This window comes from Heterodontus francisci, chromosome 17, assembly GCF_036365525.1.
Source record: "Heterodontus francisci isolate sHetFra1 chromosome 17, sHetFra1.hap1, whole genome shotgun sequence".
In the NCBI taxonomy this organism is placed as follows: domain Eukaryota; kingdom Metazoa; phylum Chordata; class Chondrichthyes; order Heterodontiformes; family Heterodontidae; genus Heterodontus; species Heterodontus francisci.
This window is the reverse complement of record NC_090387.1, coordinates 68,333,512-68,358,549: the sequence shown is the minus strand read 5'-3', so window position 1 is coordinate 68,358,549 and position 25,038 is coordinate 68,333,512. Positions and strand designations below refer to the sequence as shown.

General features: G+C 44.1%; 1 protein-coding gene across 6 annotated transcripts in view; it reads left to right on the top strand.

Annotated features, from left to right (window-relative positions):
* Nucleotides 1-25,038, top strand: part of nlrc5 (NLR family, CARD domain containing 5) — a 248,668-nt gene that overhangs the window by 99,818 nt on the left and 123,812 nt on the right. For all 6 annotated transcript variants that reach the window (XM_068049594.1, XM_068049593.1, XM_068049592.1 and 3 more), the window contains 3 exons: nucleotides 17,496-17,579; nucleotides 19,835-19,918; nucleotides 20,513-20,602. In XM_068049594.1, coding sequence (XP_067905695.1) covers nucleotides 17,496-17,579; nucleotides 19,835-19,918; nucleotides 20,513-20,602 — 258 coding nt within the window. The remainder of the gene's footprint in view (nucleotides 1-17,495; nucleotides 17,580-19,834; nucleotides 19,919-20,512; nucleotides 20,603-25,038) is intronic.

Sequence of the window (25,038 nt, the reverse complement as noted above, 5' to 3'; positions counted from 1 at the left end):
ACATCCATCTTTCTTCAAAAACATAATGTTTCTATATCAATATAACTGTTATAGTCATCAACCTTTTTCTAAACTAAAAAAGATTAACAATCAACTTTTGGAAATAAACCGAACCCCTTTTAGAGTCTTCTTTATCTTGTTTTCTTTTCTAAGAATATTATTCACAGCATTGCATTGGTGGAAAGATTTGTGCCCCCATCTTGTAGACTTGGCATTTATTGCTGTCAGGGGTGAATTGGCACGCTGCACAGGCAATGTGCTTGTTGCTCCTGGTGTAGGAGCTGAGCTTGCTGTTACTAATGCTGTGTCACTTGCTGGTGACGTTGTTAATGTTGTGTCGCTGGATAGTTATGTTTCCAGTGTTGTTGATGGTCTTTTCTGTTTTTCCAGCTCAGCTATAGATTGAATATGGATTCTGTTCCTTCTCATTTGCTTACCAGTTTCAGTTTCAATGATGTTTGATTTTGGAGTCTCAGTTTCACCAACAAATTTTGCCAGGCTGCAGGTTTTCATGATTGGATCCTGTACATGTACAGTTTGTCCTTTGAACAGCTCAGGCAGGGATTTAGCATGCTTGTTGAAGTGTTGACCTCCTTCTGCCTGTGCTTCCGTGAGTTGTTGTCTCACTTCCTCCTGGTCACTTGGAGGATGTATTTTGCTTGACAGATTTGTCTTATATTTTCTACCATTCAACCGCTCTGCAGGTGATTTCATGTCAGCCTTGTGAGGTGTAGATCGGAGTGACAATAAGGCCAGATTTGGGTCTTCCTTTGTCTCTTGGTATTTCACAAGGGTTCTTTTGACCGCCTGGACATGTCTTTCTATAAATCTTTGTCCCCATAGGTAGTGTGGTGATGAGGTGAAGGTGTTGAACCCGTACTGTTCAGTGAATTCCTTAAATTCTCTGGATGTGAATTTGGTGCCATTGTCACATTTTAATCTTTCAGGAATCCCTTGCTCAGCGAACAGAACTCGTACTGCTGAGATGATTAATATAAATCAAAGCAAAGTACTGCAAATGCTGGACATCTGAAATAAAAACAATAAGTGCTGGAAATACTCAGCAGATCTGGCAGCATCTGTGGAGAGAGAAGCAAAGTTAACGTTTCAGGTCTGTGACCTTTCATCAGAACGGGCAAAGGTTAGAAAAGAATTAGGTTTTAAGTAAGTGAAGGGGAGGGGAAGGGGGAGAGAACAAAGGGAAAGGGGATAGGGCAGGAGAGATTAAATAACAAAGCTGTCCTGGGACAAAGGCAAAGAGTGTGTTAATGCTTGTGGTGAAAGACAAAGCATTAGTCCAGAGAGAATGTTAATGACAGAATAATGAGCAAAATGATGAAATGATTGTTGTGGCTCTCAAATCTTTCACTTTCTGGATAAAAGGGAACTTTGAAATAGTCTGCGACTATGAGATACCATTCTTGATTGTGTGTGAATAAATCAGCTCCTACAGTATGCCATGGTCTGGGTGGTATTTCAGTAGCTATCATCATCTCTTCCTGCTGTGTGTTTCTGTACTTCTGGCACACATTGCTTGTAGACACCATGTTTTTGATGTCTTTGTAAATGCCTATCCAGTACACAGCTGATCTGGCTCTGAGCTTACACTTCTCCATTTCCATATGGCCTTCATGTATCTTCTGGAGAAGTTCTTCCTGCATTGTTTTGGGTATGATTATTCTGGATCCGGCTAGCAGAACACCATCTTCTAGTGAGATGTCATCTCTGATAGACCAGTACTGCCGTAATGCTGGCTGTGTTTGCTGTATCTTATCAGGCCATCCCTGGATCACTTGCTGAAAGAGCATCTGTAACTCTTTGTCTTTGCTGGTCTTATCTATACTTTGTCACAGTTTAGGTGGTGTTACGTTCACTAGGTGATGAATCTTTATACGTAGATCTTTTATCTTGTGTTTCTCCTGTGACGACGACTGAGATAGAGTATCTGCCAGCACCACTTCTCTTCCTGGCTTGTACTTCAGAGTGAAATCGTAACTGTGAAGCCTCAAGAGTAACCTCTGTGGTCTTTTTTTAGAACATTACAGCACAGTACAGGCCCTTCGGCCCTCGATGTTGCGCCGACCTGTGAAACCATCTGACCTACACTATTCCATTTTCATCCATATGTCTATCCAATGACCACTTAAATGCCCTTAAAGTTGGCGAGTCTACTACTGTTGCAGGCAGGGCGTTCCACGCCCCTACTACTCTCTGAGTAAAGAAACTACCTCTCACATCTGTCCTATATCTATCACCCCTCAACTTAAAGCTATGTCCCCTCGTGTTTGCCATCACCATCCGAGGAAAAAGACTCTCACTATCCACCCTATCTAACCCTCTGATTATCTTATATGTCTCTATTAAGTCACCTCTCCTCCTCCTTCTCTCCAACGAAAACAACCTCAAGTCCCTCAGCCTTTCCTCGTAAGACCTTCCCTCCATACCAGGCAACATCCTAGTAAATCTCCTCTGCACCCTTTCCATAGCTTCCACATCCTTCCTATAATGCGGTGACCAGAACTGCACGCAATACTCCAGGTGCGGTCTCACCAGAGTTTTGTACAGCTGCAGCATGACATCGTGGCTCCGAAACTCGATCCCCCTACTAATAAAAGCTAACACACCATATGCCTTCTTAACAGCCCTATTAACCTGGGTAGCAACCTTCAGGGATTTATGCACCTGGACACCAAGATCTCTCTGTTCATCTACACTACCAAGAATCTTCCCATTAGCCCAGTACTCTGCATTCCTGTCACTCCTTCCAAAGTGAATCACCTCGCACTTTTCCGCATTAAACTCCATTTGCCATCTCTCAGCCCAGCTCTGCAGCCTATCTATGTCCCTCTGTACCCTACAACATCCTTCGGCACTATCCACAACTCCACCGACCTTAGTGTCATCCGCAAATTTACTAACCCACCCTTCTACACCCTCTTCCAGGTCATTTATAAAAATGACAAACAGCAGTGGCCCCAAAACAGATCCTTGCGGTACACCACTAGTAACTAAACTCCAGGATGAACATTTGCCATCAACCACCACCCTCTGTCTTCTTTCAGCTAGCCAATTTCTGATCCAAAGCTCTAAATCACCTTCAACCCCATACTTCCGTATTTTCTGCAATAGCCTACCGTGGGGAACCTTATCAAACGCCTTACTGAAATCCATATACACCACATCCACTGCTTTACCCTCATCCACCTGTTTGGTCACCTTCTCGAAAAACTCAATAAGGTTTGTGAGGCACGACCTACCCGTCACAAAACCGTGCTGACTATCGCTAATGAACTTATTCTTTTCAAGAAGATTATAAATCCTGTCTCTTATAACCTTTTCCAACATTTTACCCACAACCGAAGTAAGGCTCACAGGTCTATAATTACCAGGTCTTGTTGGTGCTTTACATAGATTTTTCTTGTAGATCTGACCCAATAGATGATGATCACTCTCCACTATGAACTTTCTCCCATAGAGATATATATGGAACTTCTCACATCCGTACACAACTGCCAAAAGCTCTCTTTCTATATATTGGTATATCTGGTCTCAGCTGATGTTAGAGCTTTGGATGTGATTGCTATTGGCTTTCCCTCTTGTACCAGGTCATTTTGTGGAAGCATCTACTTGCAGAGTGATAGGTTTCTTTCCTTTGTGGTATGACAGACTTGTCTCCTTGCATACTACCTTTTTGAGTTTGTTGAAACTCTTGTCATGTGATTCTGACCACTGGTACTCTACATCTTCTTTCATCAGATTTGTTGTGTGTTCTGACATATGCGGTACGAAGGAGCTCATGTATTGGATCAAGCCAAGGAAACTTCTTAACTCTCTCTTATCTCTTGAGGCTTCCAACCCAGAGATAGGTGAGGTTCTTTCAGCACTCAGTGTGTACACTATTCTGAAGAACTGACATTCTATCACCTTCACAATGCATTTGTCTGCATTTAACTTGATCCCAGATTTCCAGGTTCTCTCCATGGCTTCATGTAGATGGTAGTCATGATCTTTCTCATCTTCACCATATATCTGGGTATCACCTGCCATGCTGACTGTTACTTTGCATTCCCTGTATATCTTGTCTACTTTTGGCTGGAACACATCCTGGCACACTTTAAGGCCTAAAGGTAGACGCAGGAATTTGTACGTCCTAAGGTTGTGTTGAATGTTGTCAACAGCGAAGATTCCTCATCAAGCTTCACGTTCCAGTTGCCATTTCTGGCATCAAGCTTGCTGAAAACCTTTACCCCTTGCCAGTGCTGGTGTGATCTCTTCCAGTGCTGGAATCGGGTAGTGATTCCTCTATATTGCTTGGTCAAGATCTTTGGGATCTGGGCAAATTCTTAGTTGTCCTTTTGGTTCTCTCTCACCACAATAGAATTTACCCAATCTGCAGGCTCTGTGACTCTGGCAATCATCTTCTTTGTTTCCATTTCTTGGAGCTCTCTTTTGAGCTTTCCTTTTAGTTCTATTGGTGCATTATGTGGGGGATGAATCACTGATTTCATTGCTGGGTCAATTGTGATATGATACTCAAAATCTTCAAAGCATCCGACCGTCTCATTGAAACATGCTCGGTATATTTGTACCAGATCCTCTTTGCTTCAGATTGGAGGGCGCTCTTCAATGGGAGTACTGTCGTCAACCTGCAGTGTTGCCTCCATCACCTCATAGTTTACTGAGATAATCTGCAGCTCTTCGCAACTACTCAACCCCAGGATAACAGGACCATCTGTTTCAGTGACGTAGAACATACATTTAATATCTTTTCCTTTGTGTGTGCCTCTGATTTGGATTGTTCCTAGCTGTCAAATCTCAGTTCCCCCGTATGCTGTTCGCGTGATGTTGTTCGGTTTCAGAGCACCTTTCCTTGGATAACCATTTTCTTCCAAATTTTCAGGAAAGATCTTCTTGTATAGTCTGAGTGAGATGATGTTACTCTGTGCTCCAGTATCCATCTTCACCTTCAGATTTATCATTGTGTGTTTATTTCTCACCCTCTTCCTGATTGGAATGGTCATTTGAATTTCGTTTCTCTGGGAAATGTTGCATCCATTTTGTGCAATTGTATGGTTTCTATGTCTAGCGTGTTCTCAAGCGCATCAGCATTTTCCAGGTTATGGATGTTTTGGTTTCTTTTCCTACTCATTCGCCCTGTTTCTCTGACTCTGGTGACTCATCTACCACCTTCTTCCTCTGTTCTGCACGTCTTTTCCCAGTAATTGGTCTTTCTGCAAGCTCTGCAGATTGGTCCATATGCAGGACATTTCCTTGTCTGTGAATTCATATGGTTGTTCACAGTGCCTGCACATCTTTCTCTCTGTCTGGTGTGTATTCTTTTGTTGTTTTACTGCCTCAACCCTGCTGCCTTTCTCTTGGCTTAACTGAAGGCTATCTATTTGGGTAGTCACTGTGCCTTCATCTGTCTCTTTGTGGCTTCATGTGCTTTGGCAGTGTCTACAGTCTGTGGTATTATGAGCTTATCCTTTCCAATTAGAGCTTTCTGTACTTCAGGTTGTGCAGAACCCCAAATTAGCTGATCTATCAGCCTTTCATGTGTGTCCTAAAATTTACATTTTCTGGCTGCATTTTTCAATCGTGTTGCAAAATTGTCAATAGGCTCACCTAATTCATGTCTGAGGCCTTGAAATTTATATATGTAGATCAGATGATTTGATTTTGGCTGGAGATGGGTGCTGAATTTTTCAAAAATTTTGTCGGGTTTTCTGCTGTCCTCTTCTCTCAGCTCCCAGCTATTAAACAAATTTAACCCTTTATCACATGCCCACAGAAGGATATAGTTGATCCTTTCCTCTTCACTAGTGCCTTTTAGAAAACTACTGAATGTCAATTTGCACTTTTGTTTAAGCTTCTCAAATGTCTCTATGTCTCTATGACATCATCAGCTTCCCAATTCATTATGGGCTGTAGCTGTGCATTCATTGCTTTGGCAGCCGATATTTAATTTTTCGTTTCCGCATGAATTACTCAGTTTTTTTTCCCCCTCTCTCTCTCTGGCACTAATTTGGGTTGATTTTTCCCAATCTAATTCAGCATTAAATTCGTTTAAAATGTTTTAGGCTTACTCACAGACACCTCTTGCCACCATTTTATGTCTTCTGGTTTCCATAAGTTAGAGATAATAACTCTTTAAGCTTAAAAATACTGTAGCTTTTTATTTATTTCACTCAGCTTCCATGCTGCCTGGTAGGATCTGCTCTAGACCCATGTCGTGTTACATGCCACATGATTCTCCAGTGCAGCTGTGAATGTGGCTCCCTGGAACAATTAGTTCCTAGCTCTTTACAGATAATATAACAATATGTGACAGCCAGGAACTGGTTAAGTATTTATTCAGCTTTATTTGTTAAGTGGTAGCGACTGCTGTTAAACTAAATGGGCAAATACCTTACTGTGATGCCTTCTCACTCTGAGTCAGCTGGCTGCAAACTGTGCTGCTTTGTGAAAGCAACGTTGCAGCTCTGTTCTGTCCTGCGTGCCAGAGCATGTTGGTGCGGTTCCAGGAGGGCAACTGAAAATGGAAGCAAATGTTTTCTCTTTACTCTCGATGAGGGGACTTTCCAGCAATGAGCGGTTTTGTTTCTCTCATCAAATGTGTTGCTATTTGGTGGTGCATGTGAGCACAAACTGAACCATATCAGAGGCTGCAGATACTTATGTTCCCCTACTGTCACCTTTTTAATTTTGAGCAGGGAAGTAAACAAGTGGGTGACAGAGTGGAAAGCCCGAATGCTAAACGCTGAGCTTCTACAAAATGCAAAACAGAAGAAGTAAGGGCGGTAAACAGATGAAGGACAGAATATCCACATAGGAGGTGCTGCCATCTGTGGACCTAACACGGATGTGCGACAGCACCTTCAGGACCAGAGGGAAAAAGGCAGAAGGAAAGAATATAGGCCGGGTGCTTTTTACTGGGAGTTGGGCATGTTGTTAGTGGAAGGTAGCATGATGAATAATCTGAAATGTGACTAGTTTATCTTTAGGTGAGGGGAGTAATTGTGTGGAGCTTTTACCGGGGAGAATCCAGAATATACACAGGCTGCTGCCAGAATGCACAACAAAGTTTAGGACAATGTTTATTCAGGCAACCATGAAAATATAGAGCGACATATGAGTTGTTGGGGGCAGTTACTGTGGTAACATGCCATGAAAAGATTCCTATTACCTACCCTAAGATATGGTCATGCATACCATATTGTACTGCAAACCAGAGATCATGGCCAGGATTTTATGCTGGCACTGGGGGTTTTGACATCTGGAAAAAGCAACACTAAGTGCCCCGCGTCATCTCTTCTCCGGAATGCCCACCAAATCTAGTGCCAATTAGGCACTTAAGCGGACAGCAGCGGGCCTTCCACAGGATCAAGGACCCCAGTGCCGAAAGTCTTGCCCTCGGAGAGCTGCCAGCCAATCAGAGGCCATCAGCTCTTCCACTGATCAGTGGAGGTGTAGGCTGCTGCTGAAGGAGCACCTACCCAAGGCCCAGGAGCGGCGCTGGACCCTGGCCACAAGTAGGTCAGCGCGGGAGGGGGCGCGGAGGAGCAGGGTGTAGCGGGGTTAGTAGCAAGGGCAGGGAGGTGGCTGTCAGCAGGCACCCCATTCCCGATGCATCTAAGTGCCTTTTAACAAGAGAACCGCCCCCTCGACCCTGGAGCCAGGAAGCAGCCCACACGTTTCTTCATACCGTGCTTCCTGTGTGGCGACAAGGCCACCTGCCACATGGCTAATTGCGGCAGCGGTGCGATGAGGCCCTTAATTTGGGATTAAATACCAAGTTAAGGGCCTCAATTGGCAGCAGGACGGGAAGGCCATTCGCAGGCTTTCCCACCCTGGTCTAAATTTTGGTGAAGGCGGGAAGGTGGCGGGAATCCCCTCGCCACCATCCCCCCCAATTTCATACTCTCCCTACCTCCAAACCCACTGCAGGGGAGAGCATGAGATTCCTCCCCCATGAGTTCAAATCCCTGCATTGGGGCTTGGTGATATACAGTTGGGTGGCCCTGACTTTGAGAGTCTTCAACATGAAGTTTTGTGGCTTCAGGTCAAACAAGGCCAAGGAAAACGCCTGCAGATTATTAACTATTGCTCCCGTTCAGCTGACAAATCAGTACTCTATCATATTTAATGTTACCTGGAGGAAGCAAGTCATAAAATGTCCACCAAGTGTGGCTCTTTAGTATCACCAGTGACCAAGGTAGTTGAGTTCTGGTTGTAGGAATGGGCCTGCAACAGGTGGTGAAGGAATAAATCGAGTATATAACCTACTTAACCTTGTCCTCACCAACTTAGCTGTTGCAGACATGTTTGTGCACAGTAGCATTGGCAGGTGTGATCACTACACAGTCCTTGCGAATATAAAGTCTCATCTTCATAGTGTTAAACACCCACCATCAGTTGTGATAACATTGCTGTGATAGGTCGAACAGTCCCAGACAGCCATGAGGTCTTGAGTGGATGTGGCAGCAGAGTGTGCACCACCATAATCTGTAACCTCATGACACAACATGTCCCTCATTCCTCCATCATTATCAAGTTGGCAGCCCAATCCTGGTTCAAAAGAGAGTGTAGAAAGGCACTCCAGGAGCAGCACCAGGCATACCTTAGAATGAAACACTAGCCAAGTAAAGCTACAAATCATGGCTCCTGATATGCTGAAGGTAAAAAGCAGCAGAATTCAGAATTTAGCAGCAGAGTTAAGGTGTTCTACTATCAATGTACCAGAGCAAAGCTCTGCAGCCCTATCACATCCAGTTGAGCAGTGGGGAGGGCATTCCAGCAACTAACATCCTATGATGCCATTAGGACCCTGATGGCATTTTAACCGTCGACTGGGCCTAGTGCCTACTGTGGCCATCCGCTCTGTAAAACCTGTAGGGAAAGAAGGAGAGGTCCTGAAAGGTAATGTTAAACTGATCTTGTGGGACCCAGAGGAGTAGGAATTCTCCCAAAAGAACTTCTGGGCTTCTATTGCTCCAGGTTTCTCCAACACACCTTTTCATGACTTAACCTGAGAGCCAGCAGGAGGCTTCCGGGCTTCACAACCTTCCTTTACCAGCTGTTGGGCTGAAGTTTACCAGCCCCACGATGCCATGGATCGCAGTGGTGGGGGGGGAGCCCATAAAATTCTTCAGGAAGAGGCCGGCCTCGACCCCCGACGTCGAGAAGGGCCTGCAGCATATTACCGGCGGTGAGGGGGTCCTCGGTGCAGACCCCCCCACCAAGCGGCGGGGTCTTCATCTAAATATGTAAATTAACATAAATCAGAATTTACCAGCTGGCAGCTGCCATCCCACAGCGATTTTGCGGCTGCCGATCACAACTTGCGTGCCCTCAGAACTCCATATGGAGTTCCAAGGCGAGACACTGGTGGGGAGGGGGGAAGAATAAAATTTTCAGGGCGGGAGGAGTGGGGGAGCGGGGAAACACTTTTTATTGGCTGTGGGGATGGTGGGAAGGAGTTGAAGGGCAAATGTTAGAAGGTTGGGGGGATGTTTGGGCAGGGAATAAAGTAAATTTTGTTAATATCAGGCAATGAAAAGACCATTGGGGGAGTTGGGAAAGGGCCTCTATCTCCTAATTATTTATTTTTTTAAAATCACGTCTACTGTACCTTTAAAAATGTAAATCTTTGCTAAGGGCTTAAAGACCTTTAAAAATGGCATCAGCGCCTGTGCGGTGGTGCCGGACACTGTTGCCGGGGGCACAGCAGCCACCCCCTCTACGTCATTGGGGGAGGCCGATCCGCCCCCTCTATTGAAATCAGCCCCTGCTGATATTAGTGTGACACTTGCTCCACCCCCTGCCCTCCTGAATTCTGCTCACAGTTAAAACTCCCCCAATGCTGTCGCTGTTGTATGCTCACTGGTGTGAAGCAATTTGACAGCTGTGTTAAAGATATAATGTGCAGGTCTTACCATGTGCACGCATCAGATAAAAATCACTTCAGGAGAAAGACTGCTCATTACTCATTGCATACACACACAGCATGACCTCAAGTTGTATTGGTGAAAATTTAGCTTTAATGTGTTGTTATAATATCTGTAAAGAGCTAGGAACTAATTGTTATATGGAAGTGTTTCGGGACCACATTCACTGTTACACTGGACAGTCATGTGACACCTAACACTACACTGGTCTGCAGGCAGTCCTTACCAAGCAGTATGGTGAGTTGAATGAAATAAACAAAGAGCTCTGGTATTTTTAAGCCTAAAGTGTGATTATGGGAACCAGAAGACATAACAATGTGTAAATAACAAAATAGATTTATGTGCAACATTATATTGACCCCAGCTGCTATTTAGATTGTTTGGCCTCACTGTATAATGTACTGGTCCACTGCCTCAAGAAATGGTAGTGGTTGAATTTACAGCCATGATTCATAGGTTGTATTATCAGCAAGAACCTGGCAGCAGGAGTGCACCCACTTAATAGAAAAAAAAGCACTTGCATTTATACAGCACATTCCATGACCTCCCGATGCCCCAAAACGCTTTATAGCCAATGGAATAACTTTTGAATTGTAGTCGTTGTTGTAATGTAGGAAATGGTGGGACCAATTTGCACAGAGCAAGGCCCCACAAACAGCAATGTGATAATGACCAGGCAATTTTTTTTTGTGATGTTGGTTGAGGAATCAACATCGGTTGGACACCAGGAAAAACTCCCCTGCTCTTCTTTGGAATAGTGTAAACCCTTAGCAAAGATTTACATTTTTAAAGGTACAATAGACGTACACAAGTGTAGTATAGCGAGGCCCGACACCAGAAGCAGCGGCGGCAGTGAGAGGAGACGGGATATAAAAGGAGCGGAGAGCGAGGCGTAAGACCAGAAGCAACGGCGGAGACAGTGAGAGGAGCCGGTGTGTAAAAGGAGCGGAGAGCGAGGCGTAAGACCAGAAGCAACGGCGGAGACAGTGAGCGGAGAGCGAGGCCCGACACCAGAAGCAGCGGCGGCGGCAGTGAGAGGAGCCGGGGTATAAAAGGAGCGGAGAGCAAGGCCCAACGCCAGAAGCAACGGCGGCGGCAGTGAGAGGAGCCGGGGTATAAAAGGAGCGGAGAGCGAGGCGTAAGACCAGAAGCAGTGGCAGTGGTGAGAGCGTTCTGTTCTGTTCAGTGGAACTACCAGACCAGCAAAAAAAATCAAAGCGTGATGTCACAGGAGGGCTGGTAAGTGATTGGTGGGTATTTCTTTGCTTCTTCCGTGTCTCGTGTTGTATTTTCTTGTTTTGTTTTGGTTTTGGCCGAGTAATTTAAATCAGGCGACATCATTGCAGGTTAACTGCACTTAAATAGTTTTTTTCTTAAATACTGTGATCCAAATTAATGAATGAACTAGAATAGAGCTGGCTGGGCAGGCGATGTGTTGCAGCTGTAGTATGTGGGAGCTGGTGGACGCCTGTGCGATCCACGGTGACCACATCTACAGCAAGTGTTGGTTGCTCGAGGAGCTTCGGCTCAGAGTTGATAAGCTGGAGTCCGAGCTGCGGACACTGTGACACATCAGGGAGGGGGGTAAGTTACCTGGACAGTGTGTTTCAGGAGACAGTCACATCCCTTAGATTAATTACATCCAATCTGGACCGTGGTCAGGGACAGGAGGGTGTGACTGTGACTCAGGCAGGTATGGGGATCCAGAATTTAGCTTTGGAGGAACCTCAGCCAGTGCCCTTATCCAATAGGTACGAGGTTCTTGCTCCCGGTGTGGATGAGGTCACAGACTGCAGGGAGGATGAGTGAACTGACCACAGCACCATGGGTCAGAGTGCCATTCAAATGGGGGGAGAAAATAGAAATATAGTTGTAGTAGGGGATAGCATAGTTAGGTGAATAGATACTGTTCTCTGCAGCAAAGATAGAAAGTCCTGAAGGCTGTGTTGCCTACCTTGAGCCAACGTTAAGGACATCTCTTCTGGGCTGGAGAGGAACTTGGAGTGGGAGGGAAAAGATCCAGTTGTCGTGGTCCACGTAGGTACCAACGACATAGGTAGGACTAGGAAAGAGGTTCTGCTGAGGGACTATGAGCAGCTCAGGGTCAAATTAAAAAGCAGAACCACAAAGGTAATAATCTCTGGATTACTACTTGAGCCACGTGCAAATTGGCGCAGGGTAAATAAGATTATAGAGGTAAACGCGTGGCTCAAAGATTGGTGTAGGAGAAATGGGTTCCGATTCTTGGGACTCTGGCACCAGTACTGGGGAAAGAGAGAGCTCTTCCATTGGGATGGTCTTCACTTGAACCATGCTGGGACCAGTGTCCTGGCGAATCATATAACTAGGGTAACTAAATAGTGGGGGGGAGGGTTCAATTGAAAGGAAGTTTAAAAAGTCAAAAAGTAACGAGAGAGGAGAGGTGCAGCATAGTGAAAGAACATACATTAATCAGAGAGTGACAGGAAGGGACAGAGAATACAAGCACAAGACAGCAGAAATTAGAACCAGAGTAGGTAAAAATAGTAAAAAGTCAAAGCTTAAGGCTCTTTATCTGAATGCACGTAGCATTTGTAACAAGATAGATGAGCTGACGGCACAGATAGAAATAAATGAATGTGATTTGATAGCTATCACTGAGACGTGGTTGCAGGATAACCAGGTCTGGAATCTTAATGTAAATTTGACAAATTTGTTAGAGTTCTTTGAGGATATAACAATCAGGAAATAATGGGGGTGTGTAAGAAGGGCATGGGATATTCAAGGATATTCAACGTTCCGGAAAAATAGGCAGAAAGGAAAAGGAGGTGGGGTAGCTTTGCTATTAAGTGAAGGGATCAGTGCAATTGTGAGTAATGATATAGATGTAATAGATCGTAATGTAGAATCAGTTTGGGTGAAAATAAGGAATAGCAAGGGAAAGAAATCACGGGTGGGAGTGGTCTATAGGCCCCCGAAGAGTTGCCACTTGAGGCATGTAAGAAGGGCACTGCAATTATCATGGGTGATTTTAATCTGCATATAGACTGGACAAAGCAAATTGGCAAGGGTAGCATGGAAGACGAATTTGTAGAGTGCATCAGGGATTGTTACATAGAGCAATATGTTGCAGAACTTACCAGGGAACAGGCTATTTTAGATTTGGTATTGTGTAATGAGGTAGGATTAATAAGATCTCGTAGTTAAGGATCCTCGAGGGGGAACCGATCATAACATGATAGAATTTCAAATTCAGTTTGAGGGTGAGCAACTCGGGTCTCAAACCAGTGTCTTCAGATTAAACAAGAGCAATTGCAGAGGAATGAAGAAAGAGTTGTCTTAAAGTGGGCTGGGAAGATAGACTACAGGGGAAGTCAGTAGATGAGCAGTGGCAGACCTTTAAGCAGATATTTCATAACACTCAGCAAACATTTATTCCAGTCAGAAGGAAGGACTTGAAGAGAACGATGAACCACCTGCGGATAACAAAGGAAGTTAAGGAGAGTATCAAATCAAAAACAAAGGCGTACAATGTGGCAAAAACGAGTGGTAGTCCAGAGGATTGGGAAGTTTTTAGGAACCAGCAGCGGATGACTAAAAAACTAATAAAGAGGGAGAAAATTGATTATGAGAGTAAATTGGCAAGAAATATAAAAACAAACAGTAAGAGCTTCTACGGGTATATTAAAAGGAAGAGAGTAGCAAAAGTAAGTGTAAGTCGAGTAGAGGATGAGAATGGGGAATTAATAACCGGGAACAGGGAAATGGCAGATAAGTTAAACCAATATTTTGCATCAGTCTTCACGGTGGAGGACACTATAAACAACCCAACAATAATAGATGAACAAGGTGTAAATGGGAGGGAGGAACTTGTAACAATCTCTATCACAAGGGAAAAGGTGCTGGAGAAACTGATGGCACTAAAGGCAGACAAGTCGCCAGGACCTGATGGCCTGCACCCAAGGGTTTTAAAAGAAGTGGCTGCAGAGATAGTAGAGGCATTGGTCATAATATACCAAAACTCACTGGATTCCGGTAGGGTACCAGCAGATTGGAAAACCGCTAACGTGACACCTCTATTCAAGAAAGGAGGGAGACAGAAAGTAGGAAACTATAGACCAGTTAGCTTAACATCTGTCATTGGGAAAATGCTTGAGTTGATTATTAAGGAAGAAATAGCAGGCCATTTAGAAAAACATAATGCAATCAAACAGAGTCAACATGGTTTTATGAAAGGGAAATCATGTTTGACAAATTTGTTAGAGTTCTTTGAGGATATAACAAGCAGAGTGGATAAAGATGAACCAGTAGATGTGTATTTGGATTTTCAGAAGGCGTTTGATAAGGTGCCACATAAAAGGTTATTGCACAAAATAGGATCTCAGGGTATTGGGGGTAATGTGTTGGCATGGATTGAGGATTGGCTAACACACAGAAGGCAGAGAGTCGGGATCAATGGGTCTTTTTCAGGTTGGAAAGCCGTAACTGGTGGGGTGCCACAAGGATCGGTCCTAGGGCCTGAGCTATTTACTATCTATATTAGTGACTTAGAGGAAGGGACAAAGTGTAGTGCATCCAAATTTGCTGATGATACAAAAATAGGCGGGAAGGCATGTTGTGATGAGGACACAAAGAATCTGCAAAGGGATATAGATAGGTTGTGAGTGGGCAAAAATTTGGTAGATGGTGTTCAATGTGGGAAAGTGTGAGGTCATCCACTTTGGTGGAAAGAATAAAAAGGCAGTTTATTATTTAGAAGGAGAAAGACTACAAAATACTGCAGTACAGAGGGATCGGGTGTTCTTATGCATGAAACACAAAAGGTTAGCATGCAGGTGCAGCAAGTAATTAGGAAGGCAAATTAAATTTTGGCCTTTATTGCTAGGGGGTTACAGTTTAAAAATAGGAAAGTGCTGTTACAACTGGACAGGGTGTTGGTGAGGCCACACCTGGAGTACTGTGTACAGTTTTGGTCCCTGTATTTAAGGAAGGATATTCTAGCATTGGAGGCAGTTCAGAAAAGGTTCACTAGGCTGATTCCTGGGATGAAGGGGTTGTCTTATCAAGAGCGGCTAAACAGGTTAGGCCTTTATTCATTGGAGTTTAGAAGAATGAGGGGTGATCTTATAGAAACATATAGGATTTTAAGGGCTCTCGCCAGGGTAGATGTTGAGAATAAAAGCAAAATACTGCATTTGCTGGAAATCTGAAATAAAAACAAGAAATGCTGGAAATACTCAGCAGGTCTGGCAGCATCTGTGGAAGAGAAGCAGAGTTAACCTTTCAGGTCACTGACCCTTCTTCAGAACTGGCAAATATTAGAAATGTGAAAGGTTATAAGCAAGTAAAGCGGGGGTGGGGCAAGAGATTACAAAGGAGAAGGTGTAGATAGGACAAGGTCACAGAATAGCTGACCAGGAGGTCGTGGAGCAAAGGCAAACAATATGTTAATGGTGTGTTGAAAGACAAAGCATTAGTACAGATAGGGTGTTAACGGACTGAAAATTGAACAGCCGCAAGTACAAACATGAAAAAAAATCGTAAGTAAGCAAACTGAACAAACTAAGATAAAATAAAATAAACACAAAAATTTTTTTTTTTAAAGAAATAAAACCTAAAAATGAAAGTAAACTGGGGGGCTGTCATGCTCTGAAATTATTGAACTCAATGTTCAGTCCGACAGGCTGTAGTGTGCGTTATCGGTAAATGAGATGCTGTTCCTCGAGCTTGCGTTGATGTTCACTGGAACACTGCAGCAATCCCAGGACAGAGATGTGAGCATGAGAGGAGTGGGGAGTGTTGAAATGGCAAACAACCAGAAGCTCGGGGTCCTGCTTGCGGACTGAGCGGAGGTGTTCCGCAAAGCGGTCATCCAGTCTGCGCTTGGTCTCCCCAATGTAGAGGAGAGCACATTGTGAGCAATGAATACAGTATACTACATTGAAAGAAGTACAAGTAAATTGCTGCTTCACCTGAAAGGAGTGTTTGGGCCCTGGGTTAGTGAGGAGAGAGGAGGTAAATGGACAGGTATTACACCTCCTGCGATTGCAGGAGAAGGTGCCAAGGGAAGGGGACAAGGTGTTGGGGGTAATGGAGGAGTGGACCACGGTGTCATGGAGGGAACGATCCCTTTGCAATGCTGACAGGGGAAGGGAGGGGAAGATGCGTTTGGTAGTGGCATCACGCTAGAGGCGGCGGAAATGGCGGAGGATGATCCTTTGGGTATGGAGGCTGATAGGGTGGAAAGTGAGGACAAGGGGAACCCTGTCGTGGTTCTGGGAGGCAGGGGAAGGGTTTAGGATAGAGGTGCGGGAAATGGGCCGGACACGGTTGAGGGCCCTGTCAACCACAGTCGGGGGGGGGAGTCCTCGGTTGAGGGAAAAGGAAGACATAGCAGAAGCGCTGTCATGGAAGGTAGCATCATCAGAGCAGATGCATCGGAGACGGAAAAACTGGGAGAATGGAATGGAGTCCTTACAGGAGGCAGGGTGTGAAGAAGTGTAGTCGAGGTAGCTGTGGGAGTCGGTGGGCTTATAATGAATATCAGTAGACAGCCTATCCCCAGAGATGTTGAGAAGATGTTTCCACTAGTGGGGGAATCTCGAACTAGGGGACATAATTACAGAATAAGGGGGCACACATTTAAAACTGAGATGTGAAGGAAATTCTTCTCTCAGAGGGTGGTGAATCTCTGGAATTCTCTACCTCAGAGAGTTGTGGAGGCTAGATCACTAAATGTAGTTAAGGAGAAGGTAGATAGATTTTTGAAATCTTGGGGAGTCGAGTGTTAGGCAGAGCAGGCACGAAAGAGAAGTTGAGGACTGGGACAGATCAGTCATGATCTTATTGAATGGCAGAGCAGGCTTGAGGGGTTGAATGGCCTACTCCTGCTCCTATTTTTTATGTTCTTATGCTCACCTTAGAGGGCAGATGAAACCTTGGTTTAACATCTCATCCAACAATCCTGCACTGCCTCAGAACTACAGAGGAGTGTTGGCTTAGATTAGGTGCTGAGGTCTCTGGAATGGGACTTCTAACTCAGAGGCAAGTGTGCCACCAACCAAAGCTCGGCTAACACCTTAAATATTATCATTGGGCGGCGCAGTGGCGCAGTGGTTAGCACCGCAGCCTCACAGCTCCAGCGACCCGGGTTCAATTCTGGGTACTGCCTGTGTGGAGTTTGCAAGTTCTCCCTGTGTCTGCGTGGGTTTCCTCCGGGTGCTCCGGTTTCCTCCCACAAGCCAAAAGACTTGCAGGTTGGTAGGTAGATTGGCCATTATAAATTGCCCCTGGTATAGGTAGGTGGTAGGGAAATATAGGGACAGGTGGGGATGTGGTAGGAATATGGGATTAGTGTAGGATTGGTATAAATGGGTGGTTGATGGTCGGCACAGACTCGGTGGGCCGAAGGGCCTGTTTCAGTGCTGTATCTCTAAATTAAAAAATTAAAATTAAAAAAATTAAGTATCAGGTGATTGGCGTGGGGAGGGGAAGAGTAATTGTGTTAAATGGTTTATTTTATCATTAAATTGTTAGCACTGGTGTTTATCAGATATTTTTCTTTTACAGTCTCGTGAACTGCACATTAGCAGCAGAACATGTGCAAACTCTCAGCATAATCCTGCAACGCTGTCCCCAGCTGGCATCTCTCGAGTAAGTCCAATAGCTTCTTTGTAATGTCTTGAAATAGTAAAGTTCCCTGGCCTGTGAGGTTCAAAACAATTGAAATAAGTGTCACAGATGAGCTGTGTAGACAAGAGCACACATATATCATGGTTCATTTTCTTCTTTCTCCTCTCAACTTCTAGTTTATGAAGCTCAACTTCTCTATCTTCCTTTTGGAACCTTCTTGTCTTTCTGTTTCGTAAATGCAGTCCCCACTGCTTATAGCCGGCACATTGGTGCTAATGCAATATGCCTGTTATCCATGTTGAACTGTTTATAGAAATCTATAGTGTTTGTGAGGGGAAGTGAAGGAGTGACTTTAATTGCATAATGCCACCAATAGGCAAACTCCCAACATAGAATAATTTAAAACAGGTCAGCTGAAAGTGAACACAACAGGTATCCAGGGTTACTAGGCACTGCAAAAAAAAGATTGGGGTGAATTTGAGGGGTCCAGTGACTGGATTAGTAAGATTTCCAGAAACCCTGGGGATTCTCCACTCAACCACAATAACTTCAGAGGAAGAGCAACAGAAACCCTGGAAAAATGGCATAAAGAGGAAATCCCAGTAGAAATGCACTCCCTATTTCCAACTCAATTTTGATTTTTTTTTTTGCAGTTAGCAATACTTGACCATCTGCTTTTATGTCTTTTCGCATCAACCCTATGTTTTAGTATTGGCATTGATCATCCTGGCAACATTCTGGCCACATCCTTCCACTGACCTGCTGCAAATCTCCTTTGAGCCCACTTTTTATTGGTTCCTTGCTTCACCTAACTTCATTCAGAACCCATCCAAAATTCAGTGCTGGAACATTTAAAGGATTTCTGCCTCCTTTCAAATAGTGATTACCAACACACCCTCTAATTTTTTATTGTAGTGCACTGTAATTTGTTTGACTGCATGGGCCCTTTAAATTTTTTTGTGCAGTAACTTCGAGGGACCAACTTGTGCGCAGTCTGCACAAGAACTATCGGCTTGCTAAGCAGCCACACAGCTTAGAGGGAACATTGAGCCTGAACTATCTCATCTGCTGCAGTAAGTTTCTCTCTGCAGTAACATGATCCTTTCCTCTCTGGCAGTGATGAGTCCCTCTGATGAGTGCAGATACCACCAGAAGCCCACAACATAGAAGCAAATTGACCGAAACTCTGTAACCCGACCCAAACCGGATTAGACCCGACTATGTGTCGGGGTCAGGTCTATATTCCAAGTCCAGCATTTGGGCTCAGGTCAGGTTGGATAGTGCTGCCTCCGGGAAGTAATCTTCCATTCAACATTAAGGTCAAGGCAGGAAACGTGCAGTCTGCACTCTGCAGTGAGTGAGCGAGCGTCTGTGTGACGTCATCGCGCTTGTACTGTAGCCCAAGATTCACTGAAAAAACCTTGATACAGAACTCATTATACCCGCTCTTCACTTTGAAGTTCACACAGACACAAAGGAATGTAACACGCAGATAACCTTGATAACCAGGCTACAGCACCAATCACAAGATGTTGAAAAGCACTGAAATTATAGCTGGAAAACCCAAGAGGCAATATTTACTGAATGTTTATAGAGCATCATCTTTGATACAGTCGCCTTCTCCCAGGGAGGCCTGAGCAACCCCGAGAATGGCATTCGTTAATTCATCTTCCTCATTATGACCGACAATTCCTTTGATGTGAGAATAACACATTAGTCAAGATTTGTGTGTGAAAGTGGGTGTTGGTGGGATAGGTGGGGAGGGGGTTGGTGGGAGGGTGGGGGTCGGTAGGGGGCGGGGTGTTGGGTTGGTTCCTGGTGACGGGATCAGCCTCAGCCATGATTCCCCACAACTCCATCTGCAGGAATAGCCTGCTGCCGGAACGAATGAATAGGATCACAAGTATTACCATTTGGACAAGGTAGAGCACAATAACATGTTTGATATCATTAAATTTATTGTGATATTCGGGTCGGGTCGGGCGTGAAAAAAATTAAAGCGCCCAGTCGGGCGTGGTCGGGTCGGGTTTCAATTTAAACCTGAGCAGGCCCTAATTTAAATTGATCCTACACAGGAAAATGGTCAGGCTCACGGCGAGGTTGACTGTTGGGCAGAGGTCCAGCCTGGCCCACTTCTGATGGTGATACTGCCCCTTAAGGAAAAAGCTTCCCCGATATTTCACACACATCTCTGGTTATGTTGCAGCTGATTCTAAATCTTAAATAGAATGCATTTTTCTATCAGGAGTATCAATCCTTCCTATGTTTTTCTTTAGTTTGTCTGGAAATGAACTGAAAGATGATGGTTTAAGAAGACTTGTTGAGATCCTACCAAGTTTTCATATTTCCAAACTGATTAAGTAAGTCCATAGATCATTGATTATTAACAGTAAGATGTGTGTTCAACTCATGGTTTATTAACTGGTAACAGTAAGCACACTTGTTTTATATTAAATGATGGTTCAGGGTTGAATTACAGATGTGTGACGCAGTTTCTTTTCAGACAGAATGTAAGTACATAACACACAATGGCCAGTGAGGGACTCTTTAACCATCTGAAATTCAGTCCAAAACATTACTCGGTGCATTAGATAAGTAACTTTTTATTCTTTTATTTATGAAAAACTACTGCTGCCACATTGCACTGAGGTGAGGATGTGGTCTATACAGAAGGACATTGAGTGAGTAATGTTACTTGTAAATGAGCATTTGTCAGAGTTAACCAGAGTAGAATTGGGATGTGAGGAAAGAGTGGGTAGTTTAAGCTCAAGGATATCATTTCCATTCAATCAAAGGGGCTCAAGTGCCATGTATACATTAGTGAAGAGGAATACTGACCATGCTTTACTGTGATTCAACCAGTATTTCATGTGCTTACTGATACCTTGAGAAATAAAATGTGTTTATATATCCATTGCTAGTGTTCAAGCTTTTTAAAATCCTTTTTATCTTAGCCTCAGCAACAATGGCATCTCTGAAGATGGTATTCTCTGCTTGGCAACTGTCCTGAAGAAATGTCCCAGGATGCTTGAGGTTGAAGTGAGGTAAATAAGAACAAATTAAAGCCTTTGTTAATGGAGATAGTAACATGCAGGGTGCAGAGCACGAGGTGAGGCTCAGAGGTACAGTGGCCTCTTAATCTGATGATTATGAGCAGAACATCCCATTCAGCTAAATGTACATTACAGAATGTAGAAGTAAAAAAATTAATGTTCTGAGTACCAATTAGTGGGTTTGTGCTGCATTACTATATCTGCAAATGGCAATGCAGAGTTAGTTAAAACCTGATTTTTTAACGATATATTCAAAATCTTGTTATGGGATCTTGGTAAGGAATCTCCTTTTCTTGTCCTTGCACGTTGCCTACCTACCGCTCCCAGTCACAGACCCCATATAAATCAGAATCAACCCATACAATGAATTCATAAACATCTCAATCATCTGTCCATTTGGATCAGGCTGAAAATTGGTTAATAAAGCCAACAGAGAAGTGAGATTTCATAAACAGAAATGACATCAAGTTGCCCCCAAAGACGGGTATGGTCATGTAGTGCTTATGTTACTAGAGTAGTAATCCAGAGGCCTGGACGAATAATCCAGAGAACTTGAGTATTGCTGAAAATAGAGACATGTTTGTTTATTTATTTATTTAGAGATACAGCACTGAAACAGGCCCTTCGGCCCACCGAGTCTGTGCTGACCAAGAACCACCCATTTATACTAACCCTACAGTAATCCCATATTCCCTACCACCTACCTACATGAGGGGCAATTTACAACAGCCAATTTACCTATCACCTGCAAGTCTTTGGCTGTGGGAGGAAACCGGAGCACCCGGCGGAAACCCACGCGGTCACAGGGAGAACTTGCAAACTCCACACAGGCAGTACCCAGAATTGAAACCGGGTCCCTGGAGCTGTGAGGCTGTGGTGCTAACCACTGTGCCGCCCACATTTTCCTTTACATTGGTTATTCTTGCAATTGTCCTGATGAGTGCAAGACGAAAAGCTTCGACAACATGTCTCTATTTTCAGCAGTACTCAAGTTCTGTACTACTAAACGACTAATCCAGAGAACGAGTTCAAATTTCACAATGGCAATTTGAGAATTTGAACTCAGTTTAAAAAATTCTGGAAATTAAATGCTGATCTCAGTAAAAGTGACCATGAAGCTGTTGGTTATCGTAAAAAAACAACTCATTCACTAATGTTCTTTAGGGAAGGAAACCTGTTATCCTTACCTAGCCTGACCTACATGTGTCTCCAGTCCCACACCAATGTGGTTGACATTTAAGTGCCTTCTGAAGTGGCCTAGCAAAGCATCCAGTTGTATCAACCCACTATAATGCAGTATCAAGAAGAAAGCCCATCATCACCTTTGCCAGGCAGTTGGGATAGACAATAAATGCCAACGACTCCCACATTCCATGAATCAATTTTTTAAAAAAATCTTGGGAACGTTGCACTGTATCCTGCTGTCATGGTATGCTGTGGAGGGAATAGTTCTATAAACCAGTGGATGGGGTGCCGATTAAATATTTATTGAGAAATAAGTCAAAAACTTCATCAAGTCCAATGTTCTAACAGTGTAATTGGTGCCCTGTTCTTGCTTATTTAACTTTTTTCCTGGATAATTTCACGAACCCATCTCCGTTAATTGTGGTGATTCAGCAGGATGCAGAGCCACAAACATCTGCTGCCTCGGCCAACTGCCCATTCTTCAGTATGAGCCGAGACCGTGCTTCCCCGTACAACCGGGATCAACTCCTTTCAATATTTCTTGGGTACTCCTGCCACATAGGGCTGGATTTTTGGGAGGATGGGGTGCTCCTAGCACTGGGCCGAAAAGTGGGGGAGAACCCAGCCTCGGCCTTTTCATGCCTCCTACACCGGCACGATCCTCTGTTGTTCCGGAGGTGAAGTTTCCGGAGCCGGGATCAACGTCCCTTTAAAGACAAGGATCTTGCCTCCAATAGCTGCCGGCCAATCACAGGGCCAGCAGCTCAGCAGTATCGGCCACTGCAACTTAGGCAACTCCATAGGCAACTTAAGGGTCTCAATTGACCTCTGAGTGGAAAGACCGTTGTTGACCTTTCCCACCTCCGGGAAAATTGCTTGGCAATGGGCCCTCCACCCCATTCCACCCATCACGATTCTATGGGCCCCACCTCAGGGGTCCCATAAAATCCAGCCCATACTGTGTGACTTGCTGGGAGCACCTCCAGGACTCAGAGTTGGGATACCTGGAGCAGTATCAGTGAAGGGCCCCTGATTGTTCTTGTAAGCATCACTGTTTTATTTTAGTGTCTTAGTATTAGCCATGGCTCAATGGGCAGCGCTCTTGCCTCTGAGTCACAAGATTCCCAGTGCAAGTCCTACTCCAGGGCTTGAGTCAAAAATCAGGGCTGATACTCCAGTGCAGTACCGAGGGAACACTGCACTGTCGGGGGTGCCGTCTTTCAGATGAGAAGCTAAACTGAAGCTCCAGCTGCCTGCTCTTGTGGATGTAAAAGATCGCATGGCACGATTTTGAAGAAGAGCAGGGGAGCTATCCTGATGTCCTGGCTAATATTTATCCCTCAATCTACATGACAAAAAACAGATTATCTGGTCATTATCACATTGCTGTTTGTGGGAGCTTGCTGTGCACAAATTGGCTGCTACGTTTCCTACATTATAATAGTGACTACACTTCAAAAGTAATTCATTGGTGTTACAACTGAGGCAGGAGGAGTGCACTGTTCATTCAATCCCACTTCTCCACAAGTCACAACATATTCTTTAAATTTTGCCTTGTTGAAACAGTCAATCGGATACACTATTTCACCCCCGCCCCCACAACCCCACCACAGAATAGAACACACTAGGCAAGGTTTCTTTACTGAACAATAAAATTAACCATTTATGATAAAACAAGTCTCAACTAGTCATGAAGTAAAACAATAGCGCATAGATTACATGTTAAAATATCCAACATTAATTTTTTTAGAAAGTCCTCTTTTCTACCTTAACCAATTTTTAAAATCCCTTTTTACCTTAGACCCTTCACACTCACACTCACATACACACATATATATATATTCCTATACATAAATCGGTTAACAGGAAAAAGTAAAAAGGATTCTTAGATCAGAGCTATGTGACAGACAATAAAACACTAATAGATCACATGCTCATTTTTTGAAGTAAACAGCAGATGACATATGTTGTTCCAAACTAGCATACAGTCCAACCTTCTGAGCACACGAATCTTTAAGATCGTTAAAATCTTCCAGAAATTAGTTCTCTTCAGGCAGCGTTGAAAGTAATTTAGCAGGCCTTTTTGAAACACAGGAAACAAGACAAATTCATGGTGGACTTCACAGGATCCTTCAGAGATATTGGAAAAAGAAGCTGGGTTCTGGTCTTCTGTTCTTTCTTGACTCCTTCTCCAAGCTTGACACACGCACACATTCACAACATCTGAACAGCTTGGCAGTTTTTGCCCACCCAGATGTGCTGTGCCTGCTACTAGGCTTGTCCAATCAAAGAAGAGTTGTCAATTTTCTGCCCCAGTTGCCATGGCTTCTGCTCTAAGCCTAGCCCGAACCAGGTGACAAAAAGTAACACTGTTGCCAATCCATCCCTCACTGTCCTCTTGATATTAAACATTTCTTTTAGTTTAACTAAAAATTCCTTTTTAAAAAAAATATTTTTAACAGAACAGAATCATTTTCATAACATTGGCAATAAAGTGCTTTGAGACATCCAGTGGTCATGAAAAGTGCTATATAAATGCAAGTCTTTCCTTTTTTTATTACATTGGGGAATACGACCCTTTCAGGAATTAGCCATTTGAGTTCAAGTACAAGCCGTTGGTGGCCCTGTAACAAGGAGAGGATCATTCAAGAGCAGAATTTTATATCTTTACCCTGGCCACCCCTGAACCAGAAGGGGGTGTTTCGTGCCTGAAGCACTACTCAGACAATCCAATGCATTGTGGGAATGGCTCCTAATTTGTGTTAAAGTTGGCTTATTTGTGGAGAATAAGAACCAATTTGGACCAGTTGGGTCGACTGGCCTGTTTCCATGTTGTAATCTCTATGTAATTCTACAGAAGGTAGGGCTGTAATGAACCCAGCACATGGTAGGTGCTCAGGGTCGGTTTTGGAGGCATGTTTTCACATGGTGGGTGAATGGGGCACTGAGCAGGGCTCAAGATTCAACACCTCCTACTGCAGAGAGCCAGCACCCAATGTGTAGCAGTGGTACAGGTACCAAACATTGCATTATCTGCCTTGCAATTGTTGGCTGGCGATTTTCTCATTAAGAGTATGACAGCCAAGCTTAATCCTATCACCACCCACGATTAAGCATGCACAATTTCCGGTATTCCAGTAGCCATCAGGAAGCTAAATTTCGAGTTGAGTCTTCGCTCTTCCTCATCTCCCCATGTCGAACCAGCTGCCAAGTCAATTGCAGCAGAGAAGTGTCACATTAAT